We start from the raw sequence: 25,574 nt of genomic DNA, 5'->3' as shown, positions 1-25,574 counted from the left end.
CAGTAGATGTAGAATATCATTAGCTATCAAAAAACCATGCATCCATGAATTTTTTAATAAAGGAACACCGTATAACATATAAACCGGGCTTAGGCGCTTACATTTGGCGATGAGTATATAAGACTATTGCGCAGTATACATTTTACTTTGGCCGGGTGGCTGAAACGAGTCACAGACAGACAGACGGACAGACAGACATACATACAGACAGACCAAAATTTCTGGGTTTAAGTAGCCCAAGAAAAACTATCGTCTTTAAAAATTGTTAGCCCGTTCAATCTGCATAAACTGCGCGTATGCCAACAAAGGTACAATATAGACCCTCAAAAACGTGACAACTGATATCCTTAGAACGTCATTGAGCATCACACTCCCTTGCAAGCCACCGCGACGTTACTGCGATAGTTCGGAATGCAGCAGCGAAGGGCAGGTGCTGTTTAATCTTGGAGCGTATCAGTTGTACTTAAGCTCCATGCTCGTGTAAATAACCCACAATAAACGTTTACTAGAGTTGAGTGACACGCTGCATCTACACATTTCGCATTGCAAAAGCGCCATGGCGTTGGCTGGGCTGTACGTACTGACCAATAAAAAGTGCAGCGCAAACGGGACGTGTGCCTTGAAGGACGAAGAAGAATCGTTTCGGAGGGAAAGTTTAATTGTGTCACGGATCGCAACGTCTCTCACTTCCAGCGGGGGTATGGAGAGAAAGTCGAGGGTGTGGAGCCCTGAAGAATTGCTTCTAAAAGAAGGATTAACTTGCAGAATCCCGTGCACACCATTTATTTGTTGCTTTCTTATTTGTTGTCCTGGTTGCTTTGTGTCGCAAGACCTGACGCATCAATGGGCACAAAATGTATTTTTGTGTCTTGTGAAATGCAATCACGCATTGCGCATACGTTTCTAAAGATCAAGTGGGCTTTCTTTTTCATTCCGGAAAAAAAACGCCCACTATGCTACGCTAACTTATAGAGCAAGCGTTGGAGGGGATATACTATCGTCTGAGTGTCATGATATTATCATCAAAATTAACTTTTGTGAATTTTACGCGTGCTTAGATGTTAAGGCGACAGCCTTATATGTGAAAAGGCGGTGGCGTTAGGATTGAAAAAAAAAAAGACAGAAAAAAATGATGCCTGCCCCCTTTACTAGGCAAAGAGTGGACATAAGCAGAGCCACGTCGAGTTACTATATAGCTTTCGTAGGGAGCAAGCAAGAGTTAGGCAACCATCCGCCAGTTTGGAATCCGAAGTGTTGCGGGAAAGCCGCCCGACGGGCATGCAGGAGCTCCGCCATGGGCCTTCAAGTGGAGACGGCCAACAGGATCCCGTTGGAATATCCTCGCATTAAAGCAAGGGGAATAACATTTCTCTCGCTAGACTACAATGCTTTCGCCCTACTATCCGTAGGCAGTCTTGGGGCCGTATTCTGAGTCCCTCCTCCACGCCATTTGCACCCTCAACTAGGCTGAGAGGAGCAAAGAGAGGAGATCGATTTCAAGGATCTCCTCCACTGAAGGCTCGAGTGGAGGAATGACTCGTAATACCAGGGTTGAAATGGTCATGAATGCAAAACACAACTTGTTTTGCAAAGTTGTACAACTTTGTTCAATTGAAAAGAACTAGCCTTTGATAATTTACTCAACCGCGTTGCAGACACGAAATAAGTTTTTTCTTAACTGAAAAAGCACAGTAATATAGAATAACTTTCGAATTGCGCGCTACACTGACGTAACATGGGTCAGCCCTAAAACATAGTTTACAGTGGGGCTCTTCGATTTACAGTCTCGGACTCACCGCGGACTCCCCGAGAAGCAGTCCGGCATTCGATTTTCCCATGTATCCCTATGACTTCGGGGAATCCCCAGACTACCCGCGGACTATCCGCGGTGAGTCTGAGACTGTAAATCGAAGAGCCCCAGTGTGTATACTGCACGTTAAGATTCAAGTCATGCGATCAAACGGAACTAGACGCAACTACTATCGCCCAATAATCATTCTTGGCGGTTGCCTAGGTATGCTTCCGCACTTCGCACAAACAAGATTCTCTGACGTCATAGAGAGGTTGCAGGAAAGCGGCTGGGATCAGTTTTCTTCAATATCTCGGTTATTTGTTTGAAGTTGGCAATAAAAGACTTCTAATTGTTAAGACCTTCTAATGAACGAAACTGGTATTTTGTCTTCGTGGCCCAGTTTAAGTGTCTGTGCCAAATTTTTTTTATAGATGACGGAGAAGACGTCGCCGACCTAATCGCCCCGGCTGTGCCAAATAGTTATTCTGTCTGTCTGTCTGTCTGTCTGTCTGTCTGTCTGTCTGTCTGTCTGTCTGTCTGTCTGTCTGTCTGTCTGTCTGTCTGTCTGTGACATTCAAATAAAAAATTTAGTTCTCCTAACCTGATTTTTCTCGCCTAGCCGGCGCATGGTCAGTCTAAGGAGGCAGTCAGTCAGAAATAATATACTTCTGTGGCGAGTAAAAGCTAAAGTTGTACGCAACAGACCCTGCGTCGGTGAAATGAAAATATCCGACTAATCGAGGACTCATTGGTGTGCGAAGTTGCTTACAACTTACTATCTAATATAGTGCCTAAAATCTGTGGCCGGACGTAGATCGTCTAATAGTTCAATTTCAGTTTATGTGACTGGCGCCCCAGCTAAACAATTTACTGGAGAGGAAAAAAAGGTAATGTCAAGATTAACGACAGTTCCTTGACCGCTTGCAACCGCCACGCTGCCTTTTTTTAAAGCGAGCTTGAGTGTTCTCACTGATGGCGTCTGCAACGCGAAAGCTCCCTGCAGGAAAGCCAACTCCCTCTGACGATGATGATGAAAGATCGTGGGGCAGGAGAGGAAAAAACGCTTCAGTTGCTGGAATCGAACCTGGGTCCTTCGCCTTAATAAGCCGGCGTCTATTGGATTGCTCCATTTCGACATGGGTGAAACTCGGTCCAAACTCAGGCGACAACCAAAGAATCCGTCACGAGAAAGCTTCGCGTTCGACCAACGTCGTCGTTAGACGGAGGGATGCATGATTTTTTAAAGCTACCTTGCATTTGCTTATCAAATTGTCTTGTTAGATTTCTTTGTGATACGTACCTTGTGAACATGTTTTTTTCGTTTCTTGAATCGTCTCTTGAGCATGTTTTTGAAAAGGGGTGCCAAAATACTCAGAATAAACTCTCGTCGGGTTTTGAAGCATCTGCCCATGTATGAACACATAGTTCTCGCACTTCAAACTGTAAGCTCATATCTGAGCATATTGCATGCAAATAGAACATGTAAAACATTGAAATGTGGAAATTGTTTTTAGACCATATAAGAAAGCGGGATGCGAGTTTCCCATTGGGTTTAAAAAAGCATAATAGTTTCGCGTTTGTTTTCTGCCTTCTGGTGCGTATTAATAGCACGAGTGAAATCTATGCTTTCACCGTTATGCAAAAATAAGAAAAACAAATCGAGGAAGCATCGTAACTACACAGGTGGTATTCATTGAAAAGTATAGCCATCAATTTCTTCGCTTGGCAACACTGGAAACGGCCACGGACACACCCGAAGTGCCACGGACATGGCGCGGCTGGTGCCCCTGCGCCCGCACGCAGAAGAAAAAAACACCGGCGTGCGTCGTCTGCTCCATTTCAACCCGATTCTCAACGGTAGTGTCAGCAGAGATGTTATTAATCGCACTCACATTGGACTCGAGGCATTGCTTTGCGTTCGGTGGGGTAGAGTTTGGGACGTCCAACACAAATCATGAGCTTAGCACAGACAAGTACCGCCATCCCGCGTAGCCCGACGTAACCACTAACGGCGCACCCACATGGTTGCCTGCATGCGAGCCTCGCCTGTGAATACAAGCTATAGGTCCTTCATGCGGCGATGTGCTTGTTAGCGATCATGGAAAAGGGAACACTCATTCTTTGTAAAGGTAGGAAAATATTTATTACAAAAGTGCTCTACAATTCTATACTACCACACTGCCGGTTATTCTAAAAGACACTTCGCGGATTCTCCGCTAGTCCAATGCTGTCGCGTTTGGCAAAGCACATCATTTCCCGTCCGAAAGGACGGTGGCGCTAACTTAACAACGTGTGGGCTCAAGCTAGTTGGTACCCCATGATCAACACCTTTTAAGCGCGAAAAAGTTTCGACGTAGACGCGAAGGACAATAACCGGGCTCTATCTTTGTCCTTCACGTCCTACGTCTAATTTTTTTTTTAATTTAGAATCGCCGTGCAAGATTTTTGTTTGTTTGTTTGAGCCCCAATCTTCGCACATCTCAAACTGTTCGGTACTATATTGGGCACTAAATTTAGGTGCTCAAGATTGAATAATTGGATTACGTGACAGACGAAGACATTCAATAACGACGAAATTTCTTCCCTGTTTCTCTATTTATGCACAGCGCAATTTTATATCAACGGAAAACAGCGGGATTTTTTTTTCAATTTTTCGATTTCCCTTCGGATCCAAAAAAAGAAAGAAAAAGCAAGTGATACTACGCTTCGGCACCACCGTCCTTGGTGACCAGGTTGAGTTAAAATATTATGACCTTTCTACGAAGTTTCTTCACACAACAGAAAAATACAGGCGCTAATAGCGACCTATCGTTTGCACCAAGGAGGAAGTATTGCTTTCCCTGAAAGGTGTCGTAGCGCTCACGCTGGTCACCCATAAATAATTCCCCAAAATACCATTCTCGCAAAAGGGTGACTTTCTGGTCCTAACTACGAGTAATTCTCCGTGAAATGTCGGCTTATATCGCTGACAGAAAGCAACAGCCCGCGGAGAGAGTTAATAACATGGGGGCAGCCAATTCCAGGCTTTCCTGTCACATGTCAAGAAAATGTCTCCTGAATACTTCTCCGCCCCAACACGCGATTCCGAAAAGCAGAACCTGGATTTATGGCTGTTCGTTTGATAACCCTTCTCTCGATGCCTCTATATATCTGCTTGGATGCAACGCGTCCCAACGTGCTAACGTGAAAACGGGTGCTAACGTGAAAAGTTGGGATTGAGGGTTTAAATATACATTCGTAGGTGTTAAAAGTTAGGAATGAGAGACGTAAGGTTGATGATGAACGCTACCTCGACTTGTGTGAGAAATGCGCTGTTAGTGAAAAACATAAAGCGTCCAGAGAAAATCAAGTATAGAAATGTAGCATCTTTGTTAGTGGACGAAAGCCCCCTGACCACAAAGCAGGCGCAATATTAACACGAACGTTCCGCCAAAGATCGACTCAAAACATAACAACTAAGCTGACGGGTTCGCAGGCACAAAGGCAGAGCTGAGAAAGAAGCTCTTCATAACTTATGGAGAATAAGAAAAGAACAAAATCTACCGCTATCGGTAAAGAATGACGGCGGTCATGGACACGTCTGAACACTCAAGTACCCGTTCTGAGAGGAAGCGAAGAAAAAGTGAAAATAAATTCGTTTTTTTTTTTACACTTACGTAATTTTGCACCCGCATATGGTTCAACCAAAGACTACACTTATTCTTCGAATTGTACCATCCTCGAGACTTATTTATCCTGATATCTCTAAACACCGCTTTTTCTTCGGATGCTGCTTACGGCGCTGTCTTTACTCGATACTTTTGGGCAGCACCGACATCGGTGTTGTGTTTTTTTGACACTCTGACTTTTCATTCATCGATGCCTTGTGTATTTTTTACTACATGTTGCCTCAGACGTACGTCACTACAAGGTTCCTAATTTTTGTTTTCAGCTGAACAAAATCTTTTCAATACAAGCCTAGTTCGTTCAATATTTGTGAAAAGCTATCACGTAAACAACGTTAAGTTACTATTTCTTTTTCGCGCAAAACGCGAAACTCAAACTTTCGAGAGCTCAAAAACAATGCCTGTGTCGCCGCGCTACTCGTACTGATGGCCAGAAGCACGCAGCATCTTTCCTGTACGCTTGTTTTCTTTGATACGCAGTTACGTTGGGCGAGTAAGAAAAATCACATCGAACATCTAAACATCGTGGTGACATAAAAACATGAACTCTCCTCCATATACGTTTCCTCATGCTGGCGCGGCTGTTCGAAAGCCTCGAGGCATTCTTTACTTCTTTTTTTTTTTTTGTAGTCGACGAAATATTACCCTGTCACTGCATCCGCGTCAGTACTCGCCTTGCCGGGAGCTTCACGTCGTCTGCAATTGGTACATTGCAAGAAATCAAAAGAATCAAGAAAAAGGAAACACTCAGGAAGAAAGAAACGACGGGAAGATCCGAACAGCTACAGAGGGCCAACAGAAGCGCACGTTTTCCACTCCAATCCCGGGCAGCACACCACTGGCAAGGCTGTCGTCGTCGACGTGGGGTCGAAATGGTCGGCGCTGGCATGGCGGATCTCGGACACACACACGCGCACACACCTCGGAGCGCACAATCACGGAGTAGGCGAGTCACTTGGCATCTTCCCGGGTATATCCGCCCTGGGAGCGAAGGTATCCGCAAAAGGCGTCGCAGCCGCACTTTTCACACAGGCGGGCCCACCAAGGCCGACGGGCGAAACAAGCACCACACACGAATCACTACTTCTTGAACGAGTATCCGCCGTGCACGGGGTCCTCTTGCCAGTAGCGAAGATCGATGCCCGGAATATCCTCGCAGCGGAACCTTGGATTGCTGCGGAACGGATGGAAGAAAAAAGGAAAGCATCGCTCTTGAATGAACGGGCTCACTCTTTACGGGAATTTTTATAGCTACGCAGCGAACGTGCATGGCCTTGCCATCACTCTCAGCCGGAATTCTTCGTAAGGCTTGTATATGTGTCGGTTAAGTAGGCGGCACTTGTCAGGCTGAAATTTTCGCTATATTTTTTCGAGGTGGCCACGGCCGTGAGCACGGTTAATTCTTTAGGGTTTCTATTCCATGTCTGTCTATACATTGTTATTCAGTGCCTGGAGTGCTTGGTAAAATTCGTTAGCACATAAAATTTATAATTCGCAGTCTGACCTTACTGCTAACATTTAACAGGAAAAAATTCAATTCACTTCATTGTCTCTTTACAATTGTTCCTGAAAAAAAGGGAAATACGTCGGTTTATATTTGAAATTTTGCATCCATAGGCTACAAGCCACGCACACATTCAAAACAAGAGAACAAGCGTTCTAGTTTACACGGCATGAAATGAAATCACTGAAAACGTCTCCTTTGGGTTAAAAGTGGAATCTTGACTAAAATGAGTTTTTTTAGTCTCTTGTTCGGCGTTCTTTGTGTCTTTGACATGGATAGTATGATTCGATAGAAACGATGAAAGAATGGTCTACTTACTAGATTGGATGCGGCAGTCTCATCACCCAGAGCTGAATTGTCGGTATGTCGTCACCGTTCTCGCAAATAATCTTCGACTGCGTGGCCTTTCGGATCTCCTGCAGTTGTTCTGTAACGAATAATAAATAAGAGGTTACTTTATAAAAAACAATTTATATCACAGTTTATGCACACCACGACCACTTTAAGCTGCTTGGTTGTTTCAGGAAGCCCGTCGGAATGTTTAGTTTACATTTGACATACCTCAACGAACTTTGCGTCGGATATTTCTGCGTTATACTCTCTGCATCTTAAAGTACTGTGGCCGCAGTAAGGTTTTGTCGATCGTATATGCCCCCACTTAGTTGAACGCAGCTCCGAAATATATACAAGAAATCCTTCCAGGGCTGCTCAGGATGTTCAAAGCATATATTAAAATAAAGACGTGAACGGTGGCTGCCGTGGCTGATGAATAATTTAACTTGTTTTAAATCAGATGAGCCGGAATTTCCTACCACGAGTCGCATCGCTTTGTTTGAGCATGTTGAACTGACGTCATAATTCACTACGAAAGAAAACTGTCCCTAGATGTGCGATTTTAGACGTTTCTACATGCTTGACCCGGGGAAATGTTTCGTACTTGCGGAGTATTTCGGGCCGATAGCCGTAATTAGAGTAGCCGCATTAGCAGGAAAGGGAAGACTACTTTCCTCAACCGTTTAGTTCTATTTTTATAGATAGCTGCAAGGCCACTATCCATTGCGGCATTATTCCTGGGTGGGCGTGTGCCTAAGACTCTCCCATTCCCGGATGGCGGCTGATGAAGTTTTAAATGTGTCTCCAGCTAACTGTTCTCAATGCCAGGAGCGTGACCACCTCGTGAACTGCGGCGCCTCTCACGCCGCAGTTATAGACTCCGAGATGGAATAAGCGGCATCCAGACAGTGGCTTTTGAGAACTGCAGGCGACCTTTCAAATGCAATATCTATTGTTAATTAGGATTTAGTGGCCACTTCTTCATACACTTCAAGCACTCTCAATAATCATTATGGGCTGCTCCTTTCACAGTCAGCAGCTAGTGGCCTGGGCACGCAGGCCGAGCCACGCACTCGCCAGAAAACAACCGCGGCTTCTGCACTGCTTGGCCGCAACCTACGGACATTCCCCGGTTCCTGGTTTCTTGTTGCTGTTGAAACTCATCTGCAAATAAACGTAGGCCCTGCCGCACAACCACATCGGCCGCCTACAGCGGGAACACTGCTAAGGCATGTTGCGTCCCTTTGCGTCAAGTCTGGTCGAGGCTTGTTGACATGTTTGAACCTGGTCGACGATGCTAGTAATTACCAATAGAGTGGTCTATAAATACCTTTCATTCACGGCCACTATTGCTGTTTAGTAGTTTCTTTTACTTGTGCGGTCCCTTGGAGCTAAAATGAACTTCATAATCCGGCGCCGACATACAAAACACCAGAAACGTGCTGAAGAACAGCAACGTATGTCTTGTATATAAAAGCAGTCCCAAAAGAGTTACTCTGGGAAGCATGCTGGGCTTCCAAAAGATGGGCTTCGGATATGACGTAGTAGACATCGTTCTCGTTTACCTAATGTCGTCCCGGCCGAAGAGCCCTGCTGGCGCAACTAGACAAGAACGTCGCACATTTTGAAAGCACTTTGTCGATGTATTCAAAAACAGGAATAGTGCTGCATACAGCAATTGGGGACAAGTACGAGGCATATGGATCCTAATCCCTTTTTCTGAGAACAAATTTACTCTGCACTGAACATCCTCTATGGTGAATGCCATCAGAGCTGGTAAGTAATTGCCTGTGTTGTAAAGCAGTAGGAAACAGCCACAGCTTTGTAAGGGCGCTTCGGGTAATAACATTCAAATGACACTAAGAAATATTTCGCTTCTGAAACTTGATAAAGTTCAAGTGAACCCGCAAGTGCTTCAAAAAGAAATCTAACTAAAGACTTCTGATAACATGCGTCAACATTGGTTATTTGTATTTAAAACATTGCGCAAGAAATTTATGCTTTTCTTGTTGAGACTTTTGGTAGATTGAATTGTATTTTTTTTATGTTTGGGCATTGAATGTATATTGCAATTATATGAGAAAATGCAAACATAAATTTGTAACTTTACCCAAATCCCACCAGTTTAGAGTCTACAAGATGTTTCGTGTGACGCACGCGACTGGTACAAATGAAACTGAAGTACAGGCCGACAATTCAGTGACTCGTTAATAATATGGTCCCCATGTAACCATGTCGCGAAGTTCGGTTCCGGAGCTTCTATCTCTGCTTTGTTTAGCTGATGCCAGGGCTGACTGTGAATTCAATTACGTTTCGGCTATGGATTGTAATAACGTCTATTTAATTGAAAAGATGATTGAGTGCAGGGTGTTTAGTCTTCTCGACAAGATTTTTTTGCGGTGGCAATTATTATTCCCCCCTTTATTATTCCAGCTACAACTTTTCGGGAGACCTTCAAGCCGTCAGCTCGGTATGCCAACCTTACAATAGTCCTTGGCAGTTTCGAACATGCTGACGCTCCTTTTGAATATAATCTTTGCTAACAAAGGATGCCAAAGATTTGTTACCGGGCGTGAAGGACGACGGCAGACCAGGATTTTCGAACCAGAAACGGTCCCCTCGCCGAAGGTTCGAGAACTGCCTAGCGATGATGCAGGCGAAGGTGGGACCAATCATGGCCCCCGGCATGACCCTCTCGGAGATACCACCGCTCCACAGGTCCACATCATCGGGATGCCTGCAAAAGGAAAACAAAATTTGGTGCTTAGGATCCGCCTTACAATCTTCCCTGTTTTTGCCGTAAAGACGCATTTGACCCCATGCCAACTCGTCATTTCAACTTTATTCCAATATGATTTAGACACTCTTTAAGTTTTACTGCGAGCTTTCCAAAACATGTTTTATTTACGCTCGTTGCTAGAAAATACAGGTGGCCAATTAAGTTTTAGTGGCTGCAAACACAGTCACTTGAGAAAAGCAGGAAGAGCTTCATTACTAACCAAGAGGAAAGAGTGTGGTTGGCGACGCATAAGAGATGAGAAATCTACAAAAAAAGGCGTGCATCATGGGCTGAAAAAGAGGAAAATCCAGCGTCGTGCCTCTGCCGTAACTGGCAAGCAATTCATCCCGCAAGCTTCCTTGCTCAGGCACATAAAACTTGTGTTGTCTAAGGCATCGCCGTCGCCGCTTCCTACAAAGAGCGCACTTCCTTTTTTTCTTTCACTAATTTCCTTTTTCCCGCACGGGTGGCGTCCAGCTCTTGTAAATTAGTTGCCGCTACTTTTCACTTTTCTCCTCCTGTATCAAACTAAAAAAAGAAGATTACAACGTCCCAAAACGGCCCATGTAGGCGAGCCTGCCTGTCGGGTGAAGGGTAAAAATAGGACTGCGTCAAGTTATACCTTCGTGTAAAGGAGGGTTCCGGTAAAAGATGAAGCCTGCTTTTTGGAATAGATTCGTTTAGTTTGTTTCTGTTGTTTATGAGTAGGTTCATATTTCCGACAACGTACGACAGCACTGCCAACGTAACTAGCTTTCATCATGCGCCCCACAAGTAGTATCTATAGAATGGCAGCAAATAGTTTACACGCTACATCAATCACGTCACGAACCGTGCCGCAGGGTATTTATTTTATTTTTGCCCGTCTGAAGTGCTCGAAATGCCAACGCTACAATGAAATTAGCGGCATCTATTTCATCACAAGATCTGTTAATAAGCATCAAATCGCACTCACTAACTAAGCTCCTCGCTCCGTAGTTGTGTTTTGTGTGTTGTGTTTGCATGGTAACGGTACCGGCTGCATGAAACCATGAACGGATTGCGGCAGCATTCACCATGATAATGCGACTGATTTAGTGTAACTAATACTCTTTCTCCAGCTAAAGGGGCCATGCAACGTTTATTTTTTTCAACTTCCATCGCAATCTTAAATTCTTCCAGTATTTAGTCAACGGACACATCCAGTACTTAGATTAGGGGGTCGCAAAGTACGTCAGCCAAAAGTTACTGCCCTATGCCCATCAGATAACTTGGAAACTTGCTCAAAAGATTTTCCTCTTTCCCGGTCTTGGCGTTCTTCGACCGCTCGAATTACGTCCTTACAGCGATGTAGCGGCAGTTGGCCAGCTTTCCTTCAGTTGCAGCTATGAACGCACTCTATAGCCACATTAAGAAGAAAGCCACAAATCCAAAGCAGATACGGAAGGCGTATCTTCTGCGATGAGCGAATCACGCAGGGCCGCTACGTGCTGGCGAAAACTATAGCTTTAGCAGTGCTTCCAGACGTGAAGAATAGAATGGAAGCGTTCATCCGAAGTGTTTCAAAGTCCCTTTAAAACGGAGCTTTTGTATAGCGAGGAATAGTTCTCATGCTGTTCACAAATATAGGCTCAGTTACAGCACAAGTTCAACGTACCATGAAATATTTCGAGCATTATTCCCCATATAAAACAGAAATAGCGGTATGTGATCCTTAATGCATTTAAACAAAAGCCATCGTTTTTGTTGATAGATCTGACATCGACATAAGCGAACATCGTTAGCCGCTAGACATGTACGGAATTGCAGATTTCTGGCTGTCTTTCTTTGTCATCTTATATGTACCAACGCACAGCTGGTGTTCTCTGGTTAAATATTTTTGTTGCTGCCACCAAGGATTTACGCGCAAAACCATTCACTCCCATCCGCATGGCATCAAAGGACGACAGTTGACTGTTATGTGATGAAGTCGTCGGGCTCATAAAAAGCGGAAGCAACCCTTTCTAGCAAATGAGGCAAGCCAAGGAGAAAGCAAGCAAGCATTCCCATCATGGCATTCGGAACACTGCGGTGACTCTTCTACACAAGAAAGGGACTGTGACAACAATTGTATCGTTGGGCACCGCTTCAAAAGAAGCATAGTTGGGCACCCTCGCCTGGTAGACTTATGTGACAGGACGGACAATGCCCAGCAGATGTTCACGGTAAGTTACTCCTCCCATGTTCACGGTAAGTTACTCCTCCCTTATGTGGTGGTGGTGGGGGTGGTTGTTGTGGGATCAGGCGGCGTTAGCCTGGCTGGATATGCCGGCAATTGCTTCGCCCAAGCTCCTCCTAATTAGCCAAAGGTAGTGTCCTTTTACCACACGTTTGCCAGCTCCGTCTCCTCAAGGAAGCTCAGGAGAAGGCGTGACACGTCTCTTTGCAGCATCCAATGTACCCTTGGAAAGACGATGTGGTCCAGAGTGCTGTGTGGGGCTGCCAGCTTTCGAATCGCTGAGAGCATTGCAGTCCGCTCGACATCATGCTCTGGGCAACACATTACGTAGTGGTGTCCATCCCCTATCACTGCACATGACGAACACAGAGGCGATCTCGCGAGGCCCACCTTGAATAGCCATGCTGTGGTCTTCGCTGAGCCCGTTCGGATGCGGCACAGCAATGTTTCCTCCGATCTTGTAAGCCCCTTTGTGACGCAAGGCTGGTGATAGGGACTTTCCAAAGACTTGAAATGTTCGGCCACTGTTCGCCTGAAGTCGTTCCAGTGATTGGGGGAAACTTTAACTGTCGGTGCAAATTGCAGCGCACTCCGTGTAATCTGATCAGCGGTCTCATTGCCCTTGACGCCAACATGGGATGGAATCCATTGAAACCGCACATTGAAACACTTGCTGCTAAGTTCTTGCACAAGCCGTAAGGAACGCTGGCAGTCCTTTTTCGTGGGGATACCACGCTGTAAAAGTTGTAGTGCTGCTTTTGAGTCAGTCAGAATTACAACTTCCTGCGGCTTATATGACTTACGTTTTCTCAAAGCAGCCGCGATGGCAACGCACTCGGATTCGGTGGAGGACACCGCATGATCTAGGCGTGCTGCCCAGGAAACCTGGGCATCAGGAATCATATACGCCGCTGCACTAACCCCTCTGTATGGATCGACTGAGCCATCCGTAAAAATTTGAAGGTGATTGGGATCAGGGAGCGGCAAACGAGAAGGTAATACGGGAGAGCCAGTCTGCTACACTCCGCTTGATGGCGTCACAGAGGTTACTGACGCAGGTAATGCGTCTTGGGGAAACCAGTGCTGGAAGAGCAATACTACGGCGGCTTCGATCAAGGACGGCCTCTCATGCACACACTGCTCTTAACACTCTGAGAATATTGTGCCATCAGTGGCCGGGGAAACTTCCCCTCTCAATGCCGCCATGGTCTTACAAGAGTCTGCAGTGTCAGCTACATGCCCCTCACATGAGAGTCAAGCGAAACACACCAGTGGAAGGAGCCAGATTTTTGGTTCTTGAAAATTTGGAGAACACTTATCCTCCATTATAAAGACGTGCAACATCTTTGAAATCAACATGGAAACTCTGTCAGAGTGTTTGTTTTGAACGGTTGACACTTAAACAGTCAAAAAGATTCCGCATTAACTCCAAGAGCCACGTCATCACCGTCATCGTGAGTGCTCGGACGATTATTTACACGCCGTTGGTAGTTGTTGATAAACTTTATTGAAGAGCCTCCTCAACTCCGGGATTCTGTGAGAGAAAAAAAATATGGAACCTAGTTATGCAGACGGGAGGATCTGACTAGTGTAAGCCACCAGAGCTTGCCATTATACGCTTTTTGGAAGATATTCTGACTCCACCCTTCCGGTATTACGATAAATAAACAGTGACTGGAGGTACTCCGACGTAGACATTGATATAACGGACACCGCAGTTTGTTAACACCCTGAGCAAGGATAGTGGATATTTATCTACTATAAAGTTAAATGTTGGGCTAGTTGGTTCGCCTTCGATAGGTATACAAGCAGCACGTATATGGGACAAAAGAAGGAGATGACAGCCTCCCACAGCGCTGTGTGGTTGTCCTCAGTTTCTTTTATCCCGTTGCACGTGCTGTTTAGTAGAAGTATTGACTTTCACCAGAGCGAGCGATCGCGCTGCATCAAACTTACGTTTGCCTGCCGCCGTGGGTGGTGTTCGATACGTGCTGCAGCATGTGCGACAGTATAATACAGATGTCTCTTCAGCATGACATATGCTTCAATATAGGTCATGTTAGGACTGTGTCCCACAGTGATGTGTTTTCCCGGCGTTCTGGTGAAACTCACCAATCGTCTTTTCGCAAAGTAGACGCCCAATGTGTGAACTGTGTCTGTCGACATGAAACCATATCAACAGCACGTACTAGACTCAAACACAAGAAGAAGAGCGTACTCATACGATGGTGAGTGACAGATCCTCCTACAAAGAAGCTGTAATTCCTGTTCAACGAAAAAATAGGCGTTCACGTCAAATTAGTCGAAGATCTCGATGTCCTAAAGGTGAGTCGCTACCAGCCCAACTGGCGGCTTTGTCGCCAACACATCGGCAGGTGATGCAACAGGCCGACCCTCTTTCCCTCATCTACGGTGCATTTCACCAGGCAGTGCTTGCATTGCTCAGTGGCCTTCGATCTCCACAAGGGCAGGTCCCTCAAGCGAGTCTGCATTCATGAATTTGCAAATGAACCAGTAGGAGAGGCTTGAAACTGAGAAGGCACAGAACATTTTAAAGAGTTTAATTAATACGGCGCGTTCAGTGCTTGTACTGTGTTCACAAGCAGGTTGCTAAGACTCTTGAACGTGGGTTAGAAGTTGTGGGTCCCCTTCTAGAAAATATTCTGTGAGGCGTATAAATACAAAAAGGAAAGTAACAATAGATATGCACCCATGATTTGAGTCCGAGATTAAGTATCATGCAGTGAATCATCTGACGCCACTCAGATTCCCCTACTGGGCCGGGAACTGGAACTGCAGATACTCTACATTCGTACCGTTCCCCGCCATAGTAGCCTCACGTCTCTCCTACTTTGCTTTCCCTCTCTTCCTTCCCACGTAGAATATCTGGCCAGATCCCCTCTTCAAGATTTCTCTGTCTTTCCTTTCATTCAAATTTGCTCCTGTATTCACGTTAATGGGTATGTGCAATGTGTCAGCACGGACCCTTTCACAGCAATTAAGTTCTAAAGCAGGTTCGGTTCCACCAAATATATCTATATAGCTACCCATCGCCGATACATCCTTAGTCAAGCCCCCTATTGTGTACTCAGCTTTGCTGTTAAATTGTTTATTCAAAAAGGGAAGGCCACAGGCCTCGTGGGGGAGTTGTGAGCGCGAGGGGGGGGGGATTCATAGATCAAAGGGGTTCGTCATGAGTTCGTGGTCGTCGGGGGGCGGCATGAGTTTTCACAGGAGGGTTGTTCAGCATTGAATGGTCTATTCACTGGTGCAGGCCATGGCTATATAACTCGCGCTAGACCGCTCGTAGTGGTGAACTGTATGATCAGGTTGTTGGTGTGTTCATATAAAGTGAGGGAACCGATGTTGGTGGATGGATCTGGGTGTGGAAAAGTGAAATTCCGGTCTCGAGAGAATTTGCGGCATATCCATATTAGGAGGTGTAATCAGCCTTGAGGACTTACTGACAGTATGAACATTTTGGGTTGATAAGGGGTTAGCCCTATTTGCGCATTGTTTCCGGGGAAAATGATGCACCTGCAAAGAATTTGTTAAAAAAATTATTGGGTCCTTGTAAGGGAAGGTTGGTACGAAACGTGGTCCCTCAGCGTAAGTTGCCAAAACCGGAGTTTCTTTTCGTGCTTCTACCTGTGTAAGCGGATGTTTGGGGGTATGATGACATTTTCGGTCATGTCGAGCCAGTCAAGCAGGTCTGAACCCTGGAGAACTGCGGGGTCAGCGGAGGAGAGAAAAGAGCAAGCCTCCTGCGCAGCTTGGTGGGCTGCCTGACCCCCGGGTGCCGCCTAATCATTGCGAGGAGTCCACTCTGTGCGCATTTGAAGGTCATAGAGTTTTAGGGTCATTGTTTGCCTGATAATTTAGTTTACTCAAGGGTGTGTTGAACATGGTCGTCGAGAGAGAGAGAGAAAAAAGCAAACGGAAAGGCCGAGAGGTTATCCAGGCTTAGAGACCGGATTCTACTCGACACTGGGGAGGGGTGTGCAGGGGATGAAAGAGAAGACAGGCAATAAAGAGAGGCACTATAATCTTTCGGCTAAGCCTACTTCCTTCATTAAACACAAAAGGGCTTTTTTTGCCTTCTGCGAAGTCGATAGTAGGAGTCGGTGTCCTAGAATAGTGTCTAGTGTGAACGGTTGATTGTCAAATCGGTTGAGCTCGGTGGCCAAAACAGAGATTGTTTGGCGGAGGGTTATTTGGGGGGTTCCGCGTGGCCACGTGCACTGGCTTGAGCTCACTGATTTGAGCTTTAAGTTGCTGATTTTCAGTTCAAAGATCATTCAACTGAGCGAGGATGGCGGTGAGTTGCGGATTTTGGTCGGTTGTCGTGGGTGCATTGCTTGTTTTGTTTAAGAGGGGTGTAAGTGGAGGAAAGTCTATTTCTTGGTGCTGCTCCTGACACGGTCTCCACCTGAGATTCCTTGAGCTTTGTCTTTGGCAGGAGAGTTCTGAGTGGCTTGGCGAACGCATCCGGGGCAAGTGGGTTCAGCTAAATGGGACTGAACTCATCACAGACCACGCAGTAAATCGTCGGGCCACAGCAGTCTGATTCTGAGTGTGTTTTCCCGCATGAACGGCACACGGTTTGGGAGGGGCGGTACTTACGGTCAATGTTATGACAATTATAGCACGCCATTCTGAGAGATTGGTATGGGGACACTTCCGCAATGGTCATATAGTATTTGACCACTTTTGGGGGCACCGCGGAGAGTGCGGCTGAGGTTGTGTCAGTCGAGGATTTTAGCCTGTTTGGATAGTATTCTTTGTCTTATTTCATCAGTGGTGTCATTGTGTTCGATTTCGATAATTTCACGAGAGGAGTTGAGCCGGTAAAGGGAAGGTTTGATTTCGACTGGGACGGTGAAAGGGGTGCTGGACTGAGGAAACGGTAGTTGGGTTACTGTCCGGAGACGGTCTTTGTGAGTTTCGTTGTACGTCGTGATGTGCAGGCTGTTTCTGAGAGTGTCGTATCGATCGAAGGGTAGTCCTCAGCTTTGCTGAGCAGGGGTCTGCAGTTTTTTTTTTTTATGCGAAAGCATATTAGTGTGCCTCTGGCGTTTTCCCGGGAAATTCGTGAAGCCGGGTCCGGGAAGCCTTCCGTATTTTTTCTTTTATAACTTGCTTCAGAAGAGGATGATGGGCAGCAGGGGGAGGGGGCGAATGCGAAAGTGCGACGGCCCGACGGTAGGCGTACAGTCACGCTTTAGATTTAGATTTCGCTTTTTCTTCCACCTTCTCGCATAGTTCACTTTTCTTCGACCGATTATTATATTTGATTGTGCGCTTATTCTTCATGAAATTTTTTCCCTCCAAATCATGGTTTCATAAAGTGGGCACATTAGCCCCAAGAAGCTCCCGATCCTGACCTATACCTAATGTGGCTCTGTGCCAAAGCTAGAGGAATAACGACAACGTCATTAACCCGTAACCGCTGCTAGACGAACAATGAGTATGACGTCACTTGGCACGTCGCAAAGCTCAACTTGGTTACTCAACACTAAATATGGGACAACGGCACGTTAGGCCTAACGTCGCGCGTTTGGGTTTGACGTCGCCAACGAATGCCCTTCGGAACACGTACTAATTTACGCCAAGCTGCGAGTGCCAGTTGGCTTCTTGAGTCCGCAAAGCGAAACGTTATGCCTAAGCCGACACATACTCTACATTTGCGACTGTCATTTTAGCAAGGTGACAATATCCAAGCAGGAGGCAATGTTAGAAGTGGCGTATTGGACAACGCTTTATAAGTAGGAATGTGGGCTACCTTCGCGCGATATTCGGTGGTTGGCGCAGCCAAAGCATCTGTCATTTTATTTTGTTCTACACCAGATTACACCCTGGCCAAAAAAAGGAACCACCAATGAAGGTCATATTGTACCTCTTGGAAGCGCAGTTGTACAGGTGGCGTCATGAGTATTTGGAGCAAGGATTTGTGAATATCCCAAAATATTTGTCATACTGCCTTTATGACAGCCATTACCGGTTTACAGGAAGCTGTTCATGTTAGGGAGGACTTTTTAAACGCACACGAATGCACCCAGGCAGTTACTGGAAGAAGAAAGTCTTGCAAATTTACGCCACCGTGTTCCAATTACATTTTACGGCACCGGTAGAATTTGAAAGTGCGATTGAATCAACAGGAATTGAGCAGCCCTTATTCGACCTGTAAAATGACTCTTTATTTCAATATGAAGCCATTCTGAAAAGTAAATTTGATTAGATTTCGATCGGTCGATATTAATCGCGTATCTGCTGTGCGGTAGTTCAACTGTAAGCATGCCTCCTTTTGGAGGAACCAATCGCTTGGTGGTTTGCAATTGAATGAAACCAATTAGATATTATCTGCAATGTGCTGATTCATTTGAAACTATGCCTTGAATTTGATGTCATTGCAATGACGGTTGTTTCTACTTTCACCTTCAATGAATTTGTAAAATTACAATATTAAGATGCAAAGTGCTTATTGAGTTTAACATTGGTAAATTACTTCATCGTTCCTATGTAGGAATTTTGCATAAATAAATATTTTTATTTGCCAAACAAATATTTCTGATCGAGTGAAAATTAGTTTAAATAAAACAATTTATCGGAGAGTATGGAAAGCTATATTTAAAATAACTATCTGACACGATTTTAAAAGAGGTAAAATCCAATCATGGTCCCATTCAACTCAATCTGTCGACGTAGAGTGGAATTCAACGTGGCGTTGCACGAACTTTCTTGCGACTTTACTCGCGGTGCATTTGTGACACTAGTCCTTAAACACATTGCATTTGAGACGTACGGTTGTATGCGAGGACGTAAGGAGTGACGGGGTGATGTCGTGGAGTAATAACAGCGAAAGTCCGTTTAAAGACGCATCTTTGCACCGAACTCGCAAACCCTACAATCATCAGACGCAGTGCCTGTTTACGTGAGTAACCCGGTCCTTACAAAACCCTGTTAATTTCGTTTCGCAAGAAATTAGGAGTATTCGTAGGAATGAATTTTTTTGTCTGTATTTTAAGGCTACACACATGTTGGGACATAAAACAGGCCCAGGACGTCGCCTCAAAGCGCATTTCGCCATGCTTTCAGTGATGTCACATCCAACAACATTTAAGTTTGTTTTTTTTTACAGCGAAGCCGTTTATCGCTCGGGTGTCGTCAGTTTTTCGTGTACGGCAAAAGCCTGGTGCGGCGGAAACGCCTGTCGGCATAGCCAACTTTATTGTTAATGCTTGGAAAAAAAAACGGCTGCAACTCTAGTTTATCGAAAATTTCCCAACAAACTTTATACGCCGAAAAGCCCGTAATACTACTCTGGTGGTACCTTGAGTTTCATTGGCCTGTCATTATTAGTAACGGCACAGTGAAGTTATAAACGTTACACTATTCTTTCTGCTGCCTATACATAGGCGTCTCTACGGGGGAAAACAGCCCCATGTTTGTCTACTAAGATAAAACTATAGTCCTTCAAAGTTTTGTTATGTAATCACAAAGTCATAGTCACTAACATTGCCAAATAAGGACAATAATAAACACGGGTACATTTTCTAGTTCTGTGGGGTGAGTATTTTATACAGCTTCTCTAGTCACCCATTTTCTTATTTTAATGCGTGGAACTATGTTTTTGCTTAGGGCTAGCCTTCAGGGAATGGACCATGGCACGGAGAATGGCCCGTCAAAAACTGAGAAAACACCAAATTCACTGTGTGCCCGTATACAGACACAGCAATAAACGCGTTCATCATCACAGATATTCCTCCTGTTGCTGAGATACAACAAACTGTCTGCCCACCCCTACACTTACTTCTCTTGCTGAGACATAATTTATATGTTTGTTCGTTTTCGGGTTTTATATATTTATAAAATCCGTGGTAAAAATCGGGTGCTGTTGGTCAAACTAATATTCGTGGACACATGGGGTGTTTTCGTGCAACCATTCCGAAATCGGGGCTTTTGGGGTTCAATGTACAGATGTACTAAGCAATACACTTAGAGTTTATTTTAGTAGGTATCACGAGCTTGTTAACTCAAAACGCGTTAACATTGGTGTTCGTTTCAAACTGGTAACTAGGGAGGACATCAGGATTTTCTAACTAATACTCTCCAAAATTTCGCGCTTGTTTAGAAATGAATCAGTAATGGTGACAGTAAAGAGCATTGATAGCTTCTCATAAATCAAACATTTTATTCACAAAGAGCTAGTCATCGTCTTTGCACACGTCGCTGTTTACATACATTATCAGAAGACTAGGGTTTGACCCGATTCCCCTGAACCATGTCAAGGAGTAAAAATCGGTATAAAGTCGCGTTTTACCCGAAAACAAACAACCCTAGATAAAAACCCATTGCCGCGGCGACTCGATCAGATCGAGCGCTTGGGGAAATGGTAAATACGTTGAGTCCAATTGAGAAATGGAGCGCTTACATAATTCACAACTGGTCCATTCAACCGCAAATCCGGGTTGAAATGTAACGGTTTCTTAATTTTTTTTTTGTCTGGCATTTGGTACTAATCTAGCAGTGGCTGTAAATTTTAGTGAAGAGATAAAGAACTTTACGAAAATACTGTTACATTAGTATTTACAGAACACTTTATAAAAGTGCGTAATTGAAAGAATATGGACAACCAAACTGGCAGGTGCAGTTAAATAGAGATTCGGGCTGAGGTTTTTCGCACCATATGGGTAACAACGGAAATAAAGTGGCAACCGCGCGCACAGGCATACTAGCGCCATCTTTGAGAGCGGTCTCGTTCTTACGCCAACAGCGGTGTAAGGAAAAGGTAGAAGGTGGCGCCACACGATCGGGCGCGCATTGTTCAGAATCGGTCGGGTGCCTCCAAAAGACAACGCCATCTTAAATCGTCTTTTAACTCTTGTTGTGTACCAACAGATGCATATTGTATGACGGAAAGATTATTTCATTTGATAGGCGTCTTAAGTTCAGAAATGAAATCGTGAACTGAATGAGGAGGTCATTAAAAGAGTGAGGAAAGTTCAGGAGGCAATCCTCCCGCAGGTGCAAGCCCATCCAGTTACCATGCGTGTCACGTATCCCGCGAAGTTTGAGTTCAGACGGAGATACTGTTCCTAAAAACAATATCTAGTGCCCTCTCACATCCCCTGTGCAGGTTTAGATACTGTGGCCCAAATGTCTGGAAGGACAGCTTTTACAGGTCGACCGGTCGGACAGAGCACGCGATAGCACATGTATTAATTTAACGATTGACCACTCTTGCACGAAAACCATTGGTGACCAAACGTTTATTATCTTTCTCCGTATAACAGTTTGCAAAATTATCATGAGGCAATAGGGCAACGGGTGCGCTTAAGTCCGGTACGAATCAATCTCTAGAATTTCTTTGGACATACCCAGTCGCCCAGCCGTACTTTCTGGCTGTAACTTTACAATCTTAGAGAGACAAGGAAAACTGTACCTGTATTTTGGAGAACTTATGGTTCAGTCCCGTATGGCCACGCCAGAAATGTGGATTTGTGAGATGTTCTTGTATACTAAGCGGTACTGCGGTCCACCCGATGCCTGGTCAAGCCACTGAGGATTTTTCGGGCTGCTCTCTTTAACAGACCTTTATCCTTCCAGGGTCTGAAAATCTCATGGCTATTGCATTGGGTGGTAAACACCGTAACACTGAATCTATGTCTATCCATCATGCGGGCCTAGAAAGCTATTGCTGTAATAAATTCGTCCTGTTCCAGGAAAGCGAGCCGCAAACTGCTTACTTTCCCGTGCTGGCCCATCAGTTGTAACGACACATATATATTGCCCATTTACCAGCTGCATTTGCCTCTCTGCATAATCTATCATTTGATGCTGGACATTTGCGTACCGGACTAAAGTTTTGAGGGATACAAACGCCGTCGCCCAAGATTATCAATGTCTCTCTCTGCAGTGCAGTGCAACCACTTTTAGTTTTTGGTAAAGACAGAAACAGCTTACAACAAATTCACGATACCCGATAGATTCCTGTTAAAGCGAGAATTCTGGACGCCCATTATACTAAAGCACAGAGATGCCGGCCAGGGGTGTCGGCAACGAATAAAGATTCAGATCAGCAAATTTTCTTTTTTACAGGAAAGATTCATACCTCTACCCCCAACGGTTTCGTCTCCGTGGGCAAACACGCGTACTAAAAGAACACACCGGGGCACTCGTTTTCCAACGGCTCGCGCTAGAACGCTTCGTGCTTCAAAGACACGATACTTTTACAGCCAAACTGTATACCTCGCCAAAGAAGCCGAGCGTAGTGTCAGAGATAAGGTATTACAGTACCACAACTGAGGCCCGCAAGTCAGCGACGGCAGACATTTTGGCGTTTATCAGTGTTGCGAGACTGTCGCATCTACGGCCTCGCCGTCAACTTAGACCGTGGCGTTTGTTAACAACACTACCGAAGATGCAGCACAACGACATCTTCGGACACACTTTTGAAATGCTGTTACACGCGTTATCTTTGATTCGCGTTCGGAACGACGTTAGTCGCGCAAGCCGCAGTGAAGGGAGGACAAATTGATTGGTTGTATGGTTTAGCAAGCCGACGCAACGCAGGCGATGAGGCTCGCCGCAGTGGAGGGCTCCGGATTAATTTCGACCACCTGGGTATCTTTAACGTATGCCCAAACCTCATACAAACGGGCGTTTTCGCTTTTCGCCTTCATCAGAAAAGCGGCCACTGCAACCGGGGATCAAACCCGCGACTTCGTGCGACTTCGCGACCATTTTGGACAGCAAGGTAGCGTTTGACAGCTTGCTTCGCTCGTGAAGCCAATCAGTGAGAAGGCGGTGATGACGTATATTAAGTAGATGTGTGGCTACCTACAGGATATATTTGATGGTCGCCATGACGGCAAAACCGCCAAGAGGTAAATGTTTAAGTATTTGGTCTTAAATAGTTTTCATGAATATGCCAACTTGTCTGGAGCTATGTTGGATTTGTCAAAACGCGAGTTCATGTCCATAGACTCCGCCAGCACCTCCCTATCTGCTTCTTTCCACATTAAGTTCGTGCCCAAAAGATTTTTTGACGATAGACTAGAACTACTTTGTGGTATCAATGACATATGAGAACCAATTGTAGCCTAAATCCGCCTATGTCACCAGAAAGCGCATGGTTTTTATTTTCCACTACCGGGAAGGCGTTATCTCTAGTAAAGTCGACTCCCGTTAATACGAAGTCCATGGGGACCTCTTTAGGTGCGGCCGCGGGAAAAGTCCGTTGATCTTTTTGGGCGGGTAACTCCGAACTGGTTCGTCGGCCATTCACGGGACAACCGCGGAATTACGGGGGCTCGCATTCCCTTCAGCATCTGTCTTTTAACCTATGCTTTCGGCGCGATGTTTGCTGGCGAAGCTTCAAGGAGGGGCTTGCCCCGCTCGTGTGTCTTGGCAAAGCATTTTCTCGGTACATGTACGAGGGTCTTAAGGCTTAATGTATATCGGAACCGCGGACCGCAGGACGATTGTATGTCTGTGTTCTTAGAGGTATCTGTAGCTTCATACATGCATGTGTTATTGGTGTGTTCCAAAAAGAATATGTTGTAGTTCCGCGTATATGTCATGGGCGCTCTTTTGGTGCCGCTAGCGTCCTGTAGTGTACAGTGACAAGAAATTGGGGCGCATTTTTGACTTAAGCCCTACCTAGTCCCTTGGGAGATTTCATGTGGTAAGTTTTGGATGGGGTTTCACCCCACACCTGAAAGTTCTAATAAGGGGTGGCGATGCGCGGCTCAGTGTGCTTACATTGCCTACTGAGAGAAAGCAACTTACACGTGGTCCGGAAATGTGTCAAGATCCGCACATTCTGGCGCGTGTCGTACACCGCGAATACCGAGCTCTGTGTATTGGCAGGCACATAAATTTTCAAGGGCTGCCCTAGAAGCGCTTGCGTCCCTATTCGTTTGGCGGGTGCTCTTGATTTGTGGCGTAACCGTTGCGCAGCGCTCGCAAGATATATGTATATACATATATTCGTTAATATTCATAAAGAGTTTTAGTCGCTAAGTCTGGCCACATTTATGAGGTACCTAGTAGTATTTGTCTGTCATATTTCTGTGCCTTCGTAGAGGTTTCACGACACCTAGCTTTCGAACGCTCCAAATTTTCGTATACTCCGAAAAAGTAGGAATATTTGCTGCCTCTGGAGGGGAGAATGATGCACGTTCTCGCCTTACCCATTTCGTTAGCGGAAGCGATGCCTGCTAGAGGGACTCACTTGTATATCTGCGAATATCGGAAAGCCGTGTTGTTGTTGAGCCAGGGCTCGAACTCGGCGAAAGAGTTTGCTCTGGGCAGACCGCACCACTCGCGGAACGAGTTGTAGCCGGGCACGCCGTGCTCCCTCGCCCGCTGCAGGTTGATGGCGATGAGGTCCTTGCCGAACGGCTCGTCGCGGTTTTGGAACAGGTGGTTCGTCACCTGAGCAGAGAACGATGGAAGAGCTCACTGCACTTCTGCTGGGAACAAGAAGGCGTGCCATAGCCACCTGTTCTCTATGCGAAACATTTTCGGTGCCCAGTCGAAGTAACCGTGACTGAAGACACACGCGCCCTTGCAAAGACAAGTCAGCGTTGGTGGCGTTCGAAGGCACACCATTCTTTATCTTTAGTCTCAATCGAATGTTTCATACGCGAATGTTTCATACGCTTTGTAAGCGCAATATCTGCTATTTAACAGGATACCACGTTGCTTTGTTCGTTGCCCTGGCAGCCCTGTCTACGCTGAATAAGCTATCTGATTCATTTTTTTTTAGTTTTCATTTATTTGTCATTATTTCTGGATGAGGAGAAACCTTCTTAGTTTAAGAGCAGTTTGCTCGCTGGAAAATCTTCATATAATGAAACGCGCCTAATAAGTTGCGCTTCAGAATACCTTGGGAATGGTGTATTTTGTGGTTAACTACGAGATTTCCTAAAATTGATAAAAAATTTTGTACGTTTTCAATAAATCAATACCGAATCAACAAGGTTCACGAGGTTTCATCCAAGCAATACAGACTTCATTACAAGCTTCAAACCGTTTAAACCCTCATGTTAGATACGACTGCATCTCATTCACTCGCCTTGTCCCTCCATACGGCGTTGCCCGTCCACACCCCTCCCCCTACACTATAAAAAAGAAATAGTTAGCGGCACCCGATTTCGATCCCACGACCCTGTGGGCGGAATGCGAGGTACATGGTGCTCTTCCCACTGCGCCACAAAACAGAGACAGAATCAAATGCTACGAACGCGCCTTATATCATTGACTCATTCAAACTACGTCAAGATGCTACTGATACAACG

The 25,574-nt window shown here is 45.4% G+C and overlaps 1 protein-coding gene across 1 annotated transcript in view; it reads right to left on the bottom strand.

Annotated features, from left to right (window-relative positions):
- Positions 1-3,931: 3,931 nt before the first annotated feature.
- LOC144175347 (salivary peroxidase/catechol oxidase-like) overlaps positions 3,932-25,574 on the bottom strand; it is a 91,750-nt gene continuing 70,107 nt past the window's right edge. Inside the window, exons 13-16 of the mRNA XM_077704427.1 lie at positions 24,506-24,708; positions 9,862-10,031; positions 7,280-7,388; positions 3,932-6,631 (exon numbers count right to left, since the gene is read on the bottom strand). Of these exons, the coding sequence (XP_077560553.1) occupies positions 6,538-6,631; positions 7,280-7,388; positions 9,862-10,031; positions 24,506-24,708 (576 nt within the window). The 3' untranslated portion in view covers positions 3,932-6,537. The remainder of the gene's footprint in view (positions 6,632-7,279; positions 7,389-9,861; positions 10,032-24,505; positions 24,709-25,574) is intronic.

This window comes from Haemaphysalis longicornis, unplaced genomic scaffold, assembly GCF_048455015.1.
Source record: "Haemaphysalis longicornis isolate Haplotype H1 unplaced genomic scaffold, Haemaphysalis longicornis Haplotype H1 scaffold_3, whole genome shotgun sequence".
NCBI lineage: Eukaryota > Metazoa > Arthropoda > Arachnida > Ixodida > Ixodidae > Haemaphysalis > Haemaphysalis longicornis.
The sequence above is the reverse complement of the archived record's forward strand: the minus strand, read 5'-3'. Positions and strand labels throughout refer to the sequence as shown.